Genomic DNA, 11,847 nt, shown 5'->3' with positions numbered 1-11,847 from the left:
TCTGTACTAAAAATACAAAAATTAGCCAGGCATGGTGGTGCGCACCTGTAATCCCAGCTACTCGGGAGGCTGAGGCAGGATAATTGCTTGAACCTGAGAGGCGGAGGTTGCAGTGAGCCAAGGTCGCACCACTGCACTCCAGCCTGGGCAACAGAGAGAGACTCGATCTCAAAAAATAATAATAATAATAAAAAAATTTAGGATCAGTTTGTCAATTTCTGCAAAGAAACCAGTTGAAATATTGATAGGGCTGTGTTGAATCTGTAGATCTGTTTGGGGAATATTGCCATTTAAAAATATTAAGTCTTTCAGTGGGTTCAGTGTCTCATGGCTGTAATCCCAGGGATTTGGGAGGCCAAGGTAGGAGGATTGCTTGAGGCCAGGAGTTTGAGACCAGCTCTGGCAACATAGCAAAACTCTATATCTATGAAAAAATGAATATGTTAGTTGGGCATGGTGGCACATGCCTGTAGTTGCAGGGAGCCATGATCATATCACTGCACTTCAACCAGGGTGACGGAGAGAGCAAGACCCTGTCTCAAAAAAAAAAAACCAAACCAAAACAACAACAAAAACAAGCCTTTCTTTAAAAAAATTTTTTTTAGAAACATCATCTTCCTCTGTCGCCCACACTGGAGTATAGTGGCGTGATCACAACTCCCTGCAGCTTGAACTCCTGGGCTCAAGCAATCCTCCCACCTCAGCTTCCTGAGTAGCTGGGACTACAGGCATGTGCCACCACATCTCACTAATTTTTTTCATTTTTTGTAGAGACGGGGTCTCTCCCAGGCTGGTCTTGAACTCCTGGTTTCAAGTGATCTTCTCACCTTGGCCTTCCAAAGTGTTGGGATTACAGGTGTTAGTCACCATGCCTGGCCCCAAAATTAAGTATTTGGATCCACGAATGTGGGTGTCTTTCCATTTATTTTGGTCATCTTTAATATGTTTCAACAATATTTTGGAGTTTTAAAAGTATAAGTTTCATACTTCTTTAAATTTATTCCTAAGTATTTTATTCTTTTTTGATGCTACTGTAAATAGCAAATCTTTTTTTTTTATTGCCACTGTAGACACGTACAGTAGATTTTGTGTATTGGTCTTGTATCCTGCAACCTTGCTGAACTCATTAATTACTTCTAATAATTTCTAGTGGATTTTTAAAAAGGATTTTCTACATGCAAGATCATGCCATCTGCAAATAGAGTTTTACTTTCTACTTTCCAATCTGGATTTCATTTCATTTTCTTGCCTAATTGCCCTGACTAGAACCTCCAGTATGATGTTGAATAAATGTAGTGAGAGCAGATACCCTTGTCTTATTTTTGATTTTAGGGGAAAGTATCCATACTCTCATTATTCAGTAGAATGTTAGGTGTGGATTTTTTTTTTCCCCCTTTGGAGACAGAGTCTTGCTCCGTCGCCCGGAGTGAAGTGGTGCGATCTTGGCTCACTGCAACCTCCGCCCCCCAGGTTCAAGTGATTCTCCTGCCTCAGTCTTCCGAGTAACTGGGATTACAGGTGGCTACCACCACGCCCAGCTAGTTTTTGTATTTCTATCAGAGATGGGGTTTCGCCATATTGGCCAGGCTGGTCTTGAACGCCTGACCTCAAGTCTCCATCCACCTCCTTTGTGCTATTATAAAATATGTTAAATTTGTAATGTAATGTACATTGTTCTGTGTATGTAACAATACAATTATATGCATATTATTTTAAACAATTGCTTTTTTAAGCACTTTTGACAGGACAGAAAATATTCATTTATATTGCTCTTTATAATTACATAATTACCTTTACCCATGCTCTGTGTTTTTTCATGAGGATTCAAATTACTATCTGGGGCACTTGCTTTTAGCCTGACACACTTTGGTATTTCTTCTAGGGTGGGTCTTCTAACAATGAATTCTCTCATTTTTTGTTTTTCTGGGATGTCTTTATTTTGCCTTATTTTTTTGAAAAGTAGTTTTGCTGGATGTAAGATTCCTGGTTGACAGCTTATTTTCTTTTAGCACCTTGAATTTGTCATGCCTTGTGATCTCAATTATTTCTGATGAAAAATTAGCTATTAATATTATTCTAGTTCCCTTGTATGTGAGGAATTGTTTTTTCTTGCTGCTTTCAAATATTTCTCTTTGTCTATGTCTATGTCTTTTTTTTTTCTTTTTTTGAGACATACTCACCCTGTCACCCACGCTGGAGTGCAGTGGCATGATCTCAGCTCATTGCAACCTCTGCCTCCCAGGTTCAAGTGGGTCTCATGCCTCAGCCCCCTGAGTAGCTGGGATTACAGGCGTGCACCGCCACAGCTGGCTAATTTATGTATTTTTGGTCGAGACGGGGTGAATTTTGGCCAGGCTGGTCTCAAACTCCTGGCCTCAAGTGATCTGGCTGCCTCAGCCTCCCAAAGTGCTGGGATTACAGACATGAGCCACCATGCCCGGCCATGATGTGTCTGGTATGGATCTCTTGGTATTTGCCCTACTTGGAGTTTGTTGAACTACTTGTTTGCATCAATTAATGTTTTTCATAACATTTTGGAAATGTTTTTCATAACATTTCAGCCATTATTTTTTGAATTTTTTAATGCTCTTTTCTCTTCTCTTTCTCTCTCTTTCCTTTGAGTTGGAGTGTCACTCTTCACCCAGGCTACAGTGAAGTGGCAAGATCATGGCTCATTGTAACCTCAAACTACTGGACTCAAGTGATCCCCCACTTCAGTCTCCTGAGTAGCTGGGACTGTAGGCATGCTTCACCATGCCTACCTAAGTATTTTTATTTTTATTTTTAGAGACAGGGTCTCACTATGTTGCTTGCCCAGGCTGGTCTCAAAGTCCTGGCCTCAAGCAGTTCTCCTGCCTCAGCCTCCCGAGTTGCTGGGATTACAGGTGTAAGCCACCATGCCTTGTGTCTTCTCTCCTATTATTCTCATTATGCATATGTTGGTGCATTTAATGGTGTCTTATTTTTTTTTTTTTTTTGGAGACTCTCTTCATTTTTCTTTCTTTCTTTTTTTAATCGCTGTTCATCAGACTGCATAATCTCTATCCACCTATTTTCAAGTTTGCCAGTCTTTGTTCCACGTATTCACATTTTCTGTCGAGCCCCTCTATCAATTTTTTATTCCAGTGTTTCCATTAGGTTCTTCTTTTCTTTTATAATTTCTATAGCTTTATTAATATTTTATATTTGAAGAAACATTGTTATTATACATTCCTTTGCTTTTTAAAGTGTGGTTTCAATCATCCTATGCTTGCTCATTCTATATTTATATTAGCGATTTGAAGTTTTCTTTTTTAAAATCTGACATCTGTGTCCTCTTACAGGCAGTTGGTTTGCCTGTTTTTTTCCCCCTGAGTGTAGTTCACATTTTCCTGGCCATTTTAGATAATATATTGTAGCAACTCTGGATACAAGCCCCCTAAGCTTGTTTTTGAGGTTGTTTGCATGTTTATTTGTTTAGTGACTTGAATGGACTCTTTTAGTGATGTCTGTTTACCCTGCAATATGAAGCCTCTGATGTCACTTCCTCAGTACAGTTTGGGAAATGGGCGCAATCATCTGCAATGACAGTGGTTTTGGAAGGGCTCTCTTTGATATTTCCCTGATATTTTATCAGGCTGTCTTCCTCTGTTGATTTCACACCCAAATCTTAGGCTCCACTGATTACTAGCATATTGCTCTACTATTTTTGACAATGCCCTGGGACATTAAGTGTCCTATAGTTTTATAGTACTATAATTAAATAACTGCCAGCTATAAAGGGCTAAATGATACATATATACAATAATTATGTATGTATACAAAAATTACAGTAATATGGAAAATGAGCGACCACACTGATGTTTTAAATATCATTGTGTTTGGTATGCTACGCCACTATGTCATATGCAGACGGAGAAGTTCTGCATGAGCGTGTGGCCCAAGTCACACCCGTTAGACGTTTGGTACTTTCAATGAACTTCTGACCACCAGTGATTAGGAAAGTCTAGCAATAGAGTCACTCTGCCACCTGATGGCCACAACCTGAAATTGTACCTGGGAGATAACAGCTGTCCAAAGACCCAAAAAGGGAAAATTTGGAATTTTTGTACATTATTGTTCATCATGATGTAAAGCATTAAGGATGAGTAGGAAAACTGGTTAGATTCATTGCAAATTCTTGTTTAACTAAAGCTGCTGAACCATACACACAGCTATATTAAAGCCCTGAGACTGTCTTTTATGAGTTCTTTTTAAGACAGGAATGATGTCTTTGATTTAATGCTAGATGAAATAGCAATATTGCTTTCCTCCTTTTATCTTAAATATATTTTTATTTTGAAATCATTTTAAATTTATAAAAAATTACAAAATTCACCAATTGTTAACAATATGTCATATTTACTGTGTTATTCTTTCATGTATGGAATTTTTTTTCTGAAACATTTGAGAGTAAGAACATTATTTTTAACATAAGAAAACCAGAATTGACTTCACTGTGTGTGTGTTTTTTGAGACAGAGTCTTGCTCTGTCACCCAGGCTGGAGTGCAATGCAGTGATCTCAGCTCACTGCAACCTCTGCCTCCTGGGTTCAAGCGATTCTCCTGCTTCAGCCTCCTGAGTAGCTGGGATTATAAGCACCTGCCACCATGCCCAGCTAATTTTTGTATTTTTTATTTTTTAGTAGAGATAGGTACACCCAGTAGTAATACACCCAGGTAATTTTTGTGTTTTTAGTAGAGATGGGTTTTCACCATGTAGGCCAGGCTGGTCTCGAATTCCTGACCCCAGGTGATCCGCCCATCTCACCTTCCAAAGTGCTGGGATTACAGGTGTGAGCCACCATGCCCAGCCATGTTTTCTGATGGGAGTCTTTGGTATCCTACCTTGTGCTCTTCTCTGTGTCCCCTACCCAGCCTGCTTCTTTATTCACAAAAGTACACAAGGGATGGGTAATGGTAGGAAAGAATCAGAAACGCAAATAAATATACAAAATAAAAATGAAGCCTGGCCAGGAGTGGTGGCAACACTTTGGGAGGCCGAGGTGGGTGGATTACCGGAGGTCAGGAGATGAAGACCATCCTGGCCAACATGGTGAAAACCCTGTCTCTACTAAAAATACAAAAATTACCTGGGAGTGGTAGTGGGCACCTGTAATCCCAGCCACTCTGGAGGCTGAGGCAGGACAGTCACTTGAGCCCGGGAGGTTGCAGTGAGCTGAGATCGCGCCACTGCACTCCAGCCTGGGTGACAGCGTGAGACTCTGTCAAAAAAAAAAAAAAGCCTTCCCATCTCTTGGCTCTGTTTTACTCCTTAGAGGTAACTAATGTTAACAGTCTGTTGTCTGTCCTTTCAGATTTTTCTCATAAGTAATAATAAGATAATAATTTATTATTACAATGATATAATGGTTTGTAGTCTAATAAGTTACTTAACAGTGTGATTTTAACTTTACAAAGTATTATATATACTATTCTGCAACATAAGTTTTTCCACGTAACAATGTATGTGGACACTCTTCCAGTATGCACATAGATGTAGCATACTTTTTAATTTGATATAGAGTATTCTGCTACATCTATGTACTATAATTCAATGTATTTAGCCACTGTTTTTTTTTTTTTTTTTTTTTTGAGACAGAGTCTCACTCTGTCACTCAGGCTGAAGTGCAATGGTGCAATCTCGGCTCACTGCAACCTCTGCCTCCCAGGCTTAAGCGATTCTTGTGCCTCAGGCTCCTGAGTAGCTGGGATTACATGTGTGCACCACCACACCCAGCTAATTTTTGTATTTTTAGTAGAGATGGGGTTTTGCCATGTTGGCCAAGCTGGTCTCAAACTCCTGACCTGAAGTGATCCACCTGCCTCAGCCTCCTGAAGTGCCGGATCACAGGTGTGAGCCACTGTGCCCAGCCCTAGCCACTGTTGTGTTAATAGAAATGTATGTTATAGTACTTTTGTTTCCAAGTGAGACACAGCAGTGAAGCCAAGTGATAGCTAGTGAAGTCTTCAGAATAATTTTGAGATCTTTTCAAACTACATTTTAAAACACAGTCTGTCCCTCAAACAGCTTTGTAAAGGTGATGAAACTGGTCTGATGTAGTGATACCTGATCGTGTTTATTTGGAAAGCTTATGTTTGGACTGGAAACTAATGTCTTTTTAAAAAACTATAATATTTTTTATTTCATAGTATTTTAAAATTCTCAGCTTTCCCCAAATATGATTTAAATAATATTTTGCTAAAAAATTATGAACTCAAAATAAAAAATCAGGGTCTATATTTGGCATTATCTTTAATCATCATTTATGACATGGGAATGATTTGTGAGGATTAATGAAATAACATATGTCAAGTATCTAGTACAGTACCTAGTACATAGTAAATATTTCCTTATATTCATTCATTCACAAATATTTATTAAGCCTCTACCATATGCAAGGTAGTATGCTAGGTACTAGGGTTTTAGTGATGAAAAAGGCATATGTAATGTCTCTTTGCATGCAGTTTACATTCTAGAACAGTTGTTGCAAAGTGAGTGTATAAGAATGTTGGAATAATTGAGCGGGTAGCTTACTATCTTTAGAGTCAATGATAAATTAAATTTACCACAATTTTATCCATTTACTCACCATTGTTTCTTGCACCCTACTCCTTCTTTGTGGATGTTCTTTTCTCCTTACTGAAGTACATTCATTAGTAACTTTTTCAGTATTGGCTTGTGGGTGATATATTTCTTAATCCTTGCATGTTAGAAACAGTCTTTTTTTTTTTTGAGACAGAGTCTCGCTCTGTCACCCAGGCTGGAGTGCTGTGGCTGGATCTCAGCTCACTGCAAGCTCCGCCTCCCGGGTTCACGCCATTCTCCTGCCTCAGCCTCCCCAGTAGCTGGGACTACAGGCGCCGCCACCTCGCCCGGCTAGTTTTTTGTAGTTTTTAGTAGAGACGGGGTTTCACCGTGTTAGCCAGGATGGTCTCGATCTCTTGACCTCGTGATCCGCCCGTCTCGGCCTCCCAAAGTGCTGGGATTACAGGCTTGAGCCACCGCGCCCGGTCTACAGTCTTTATTTTGTACTTACTCTTGGATGATAGGTTATTTACCCTCAAAACTTACAAGATATTTCTCCATTATCTTCTGATATGTATTGTCTTCTATATCTATTGTGGGCTGTCAGTCTTATTGTCAGTTTTTGGTAGTTTTTCGTAGGTTACTTCTCTTTAGTCTGTAGCTTGTAAGGTTTTATATTTATCATTGGTTATCTGAATTTCCCTATGCTTTGTTTATTTTTACTTATGCCAGTTTGTATTCATTGAACATCTTAAAATTCATACCTTTCTTCAGTTTTAGAAAATTGTTGGCATTCACACCTCAAATATTGCTTCTCTGCCATTGTCTCTATTTCCTTCTATTGGAACTCCTCCTTGACTCATGTTAGCATCCCGCTATTTGACTTCCATGTTTCTTAACTATTTTTTCATGTTTTTAATCTCTGTCCACTACATTCTGAGTGAGTTCCTTGCTACTATCATTGAATCCACTGATTCTATCTACAACTATGTCCAGTCTAGAATTATTAAGACAAGGGCCAGGCATAGTGGCACACATCTCTAATCCCAGCACTTTGGGAGACTGAGGCAGGTGGATCACCAGAGGTCAGGAGTTTGAGACCAGCCTGGCCAACATGGTAAAACCCCGTGTTTACTAAAAATACAAAAATTAGCCAGGTGTGGTGATGTGTACCTGTAATCCCAGCTACTCAGGAGGCTGAGGCAGGAGAATGGCTTGAACCCAGGAGGCAGAGGTTGCAGTAAGCCGAGATCGCACCACTGTACTCCAGACTGGGCCACAGAGTTAAACTCTGACTTAAAAAAAAAAAATCACAGAAAGGACTCATTGATCATCTTAGCCGCCTAATAGCATAGAAGTAAGTGATTTGCTGGATGGCATGTGCCTGAAAGTGGATGTACACCTCACATCTGCAGTTCGCCCCTGTGTCTGCCCACTACTGACAGGGGAGAATAAAAGTTTCTCCTCTTCTACCTTCTGAGTCTTGTATAAATGCTTCTCACTGTCAGAATCTAACTCAGATCCTTCTGGGTCTGGGAAGTATAGTTTGGGGCTTCAGTCCCTACAATACAAAGAGCGTTTACAAGGAGCAAAAATGTTTTGTCACTTAAGAATGATCTATTTATATAAACTCTTTTCCTTGTCACTAATCCTCCAGTTTTTTCCCTAAGCCTCTAACCCTTAGCCACTTTCCTTGAATGTCTGGCCATCTCTTATGCCAGGCAAAATGAATCTCCCAATATATTGTATGAAATTCTGCCTTCCTGACAGTCTTTAGGGCGACTCCTGAGTGGACCGGTAAGCATCAGCAGTCTTATTCCAGAAGGTGTCAGCATACTGGGCGTGACCATCTGTAGCCAGGCCTGACTTTCTCCCTCAGTCCACCTGGTCATCAAGACATCAAGAACTCTTCTAGAAGCCACAGGTTTTTTCTTTTTTTTTTTTTGTATGATCATTTTATCTTTTTGTAGACACAGGGTCTTGCTGTGTCACCTAGGCTGGCCTTGAACTCCTGGGCTTAAGCAATTCTCCTGCCTCAACCTCAGCCTCCCAAGCAGCAGGAGGGAGAAGATGAAGAAGTCATAGGCATGGATTGAAAGAGAGTTGGTGCAGTAGCAGGAATAGATGCCATGGTGGGAATCTGGGCTCTTGTAACTGACTTGTGCCTTTTGAACCTGCTTGAACCCTTCCCCTTGAAGATGGAGTGCTGTTCTAGGCCCACCTTCTAGTGTGGTATTCATGATGGGTTGCTCCGATTGCAGACTCACCTAATGTCCCACTCTTAGGCATTCTGTCTCTACTAGAGCCCAGGAGCCAGCCAGCAGCTTCTCCTCAACAGAGGAATGTTGTCTCAGAACAGAGCATTACTTAGCTCTAAACTCTTATGGGTCCATTTGTGACTCTCCTATTAGGACTTCACAGAAGCCCCACACAGCTCATCTGCCACACATACTTTGAGTACCATTGGATCTGCCAAGTTGCAAGGCCCACAGGACAGCAGCTTTTACTACAGCTTGAACTGGCTGCAAAGCCTTCCCCTGCTCTAGACCCCGCTCATACTATACAGCCTTACAAGTGATTTGGTCAAAGTTTAGAAGTAACATTTTCCAACATAGTAGAAGTTGCCTCCCAAATCCAAGGAGGCCCCCAACTTTGAAAGGCAGGGGTGATATTGAAGACTGACAGACCACATCCAGCACACTAGCTATGCTCTTTGTATTGTCCTCTTGCTGCACATACAGTGTTGTACTCATGATCGTTGTAAAGACTATATTTCTTTGCTGGTTGCATCTCTAGCCTTATTAAGCAACATCCCTGTGGTTTAGCTTAAAAACCATAATGAGGCCAGTTCTCTGAATTCATTCGAGCCTCTGTTCAAAAGAATGATTGATAGTGCAGTTTCTTTGAGTGGGTTTTGCATTTCAGAGTGTGTAAGGAAGCTTTTGCGCATGTTTTTAAACTTTAATAAGAATCAGCTTTGTTCTGTGTCTGGACAGATGTGATGCCAGCATAGCCAGACTTTCTGCAGAGCACAAAACGACCTATGAGGGGCTCCAGCACTTGAACAAAGAACAGCAGGCTGCCAAACATATCCTGGAAACGAAAATCAAAGACGCAGAGGGACAGGTACGAGCTGTTTCAGGTAGCTTTTAGAAGCGGGTAATTTGTTCTTAGCTAAGAATAACATGGTGTTGATTATTTCTTACAGGAGAAACCAGCTGGGGCACCTAGCATGGGTTTATGCCAATCATAAGCATCTTTTCTTTGCTTCTTCCATTCCTATTTCACTAGAGTGGCCCTTCATGTGTCTGGCAACCAAACCACCAAAATTGTTTGGTATAGTCCTAACTCTTCCCCCCCACCACCACATTCCTAGAACAACTAATACATTCCAGAAATTCTAAATGACACCTTGAAAGCTATTTCTTTCCCGAGTAAGTGATCAAGCATTCCTTTACATGCCACTCGTCCCAATTTTTGATTCAGGAAATAATGTATTCCCTGGGACTCACTGTATGTGCTACCTCATCACATAGTCTGTATGTGGGACAAAATTAGGCAAAGCTAGAGCGAAGGCAGGCTAATGAATATGAGAGTGTTTGACCTCAAACATCACAGGTTAATTTCACAAAGCAAAACTTTTGGCATTTCAGTTTGTTTTTTGGCCACTTAAAAGTTTTCCTTTGCCATCATAGGGCCTGTCTTCTAGGATTTTTTCAACAGTATCTGCCTTATTTGCTATTGTTCATTTAAAGAGACTATTCCAGTAAAACAGGAGCATCTGGTTAACTTATTGGACCTTAATTATCTCCAATAAGAATGTAAAGCTACTTATGTGAAAAATACAGATATTATAAAACTATGAAAAAGAATACAAAGACAATCCAAAAATAATTTCTTTTTTGAAGAATGAGTGAGGATGGAATTATTATACCAGAGAAGAGATGCTAAGGAAATCATAAGCTTCTTTATAGCCGAGCCAAGTAAAGTATGTACAGATATCCATCAAAAGAGACCTGCTTTCTCTTTCTTCTGGATCTGACAAATACCATGAATCTTTAAGTAAGGAACATGGAACATTCTAATTTTTGCTGAAAAGACAGAAATTTCACACAGGACTAGCTTTTGTTAAATTCCAGTGTTACAAGGGACATGGGTAGGTGGTGTGAGAAAGGAACAGGAGGGAGATAGTCTACAAGTTATATTGACTGGTGACCTGATTTGTTATGGAGGTAAATCTGAGAGCCTGATGGATTTTGTAAACAATAAAAATTCTATTTTCTATGACTAGCCATTACACTGATGGTAGAAATTCCAAAGTAAGGTTGACTGTATTTCATGACAACTGGTAGAAGTTGTGGTCTTGGGCAGGAATTGGGCTTGCTCATTAGAGAACTATATGTAAAATTAAGTGTTTAGTGCATGATGAATATTTTGGCAGTGCTACTGGTCTTGATTTTCAATGGGTACATAAGGAAGAAAATGGAGGTGGGAAGATGAGGTAGACTCATAAATGAATTTATCAAATTAGATCGAATCTTAATGCCATTGACTAGAATATGGCTTACTAAATGTTTTCTGAAGTTGCATCCGAAGACATTAGATGTGATATTTATAAGCAAGGTTTCTTTTCCAGATTTCTCAGCTTTTGAACAGAGTGGACTCATCAATATCAGAGCAGAGCACCAAACTGAAGATGTCCCACAGAGACAGTAACCACCAGCTTCAGCTTTTGGACACTAAGTAAGCAATCAATTTATTTAAAAAAAAAAACAACTTAAAGTTCTGTATGAGTTTATGCAATACTACAATTTTTTTTCCTCTTGGTTTTTATTTATTGCACAAATTGAAAACAATAAAGGAAGTTAAAAAGAAAAGTTTCCATGTAGCATGTTGCCACTTTTCCTTCATCATTATTGTTTTTTATGTTTGGATAATTATCCACCTATTCATTCAACAAGTATGTATTGAGTATTCATTGGTCTAGGGGCTGAGGATCTGGTAATGAACACAAACCAGACTCTGTTCTTATCCTTATGGAGTTTAGTCTAGGGAGCTGGTGACTGTTCATCAATGATGTAAATGAGCATCTACTATATTATTACTAATGGTGGTAAGTGCGTTGAGGGTTTGGTTCGTGGTTGTGGTAGGCTGAATAATGGTCCTCTAAATATCTTCATGTCCTAATCCCTGGAAGTTGTGAATACATTACCTCATACGGCAAAAGGGGACTTTGCAGATGTGATTAAGTTACGGATTTTAAAATGGGTTTTTTTTTTTTTTTTTTTTTGTTGAGACGG

General features: G+C 39.7%; 1 protein-coding gene across 1 annotated transcript in view; it reads left to right on the top strand.

Annotated features, from left to right (window-relative positions):
* Window positions 1-11,847, top strand: part of FAM81A (family with sequence similarity 81, member A) — a 99,512-nt gene that overhangs the window by 72,811 nt on the left and 14,854 nt on the right. Inside the window, 3 exon segments of the mRNA XM_011940569.1 lie at window positions 3,892-3,932; window positions 9,544-9,673; window positions 11,184-11,290. Of these exon segments, the coding sequence (XP_011795959.1) occupies window positions 3,892-3,932; window positions 9,544-9,673; window positions 11,184-11,290 (278 nt within the window).

Source organism: Colobus angolensis, unplaced genomic scaffold, assembly GCF_000951035.1.
Source record: "Colobus angolensis palliatus isolate OR3802 unplaced genomic scaffold, Cang.pa_1.0 Scaffold19, whole genome shotgun sequence".
NCBI classification, from domain to species: Eukaryota; Metazoa; Chordata; class Mammalia; order Primates; family Cercopithecidae; genus Colobus; species Colobus angolensis.
This window is presented reverse-complemented; position numbering and strand designations above follow the sequence as displayed.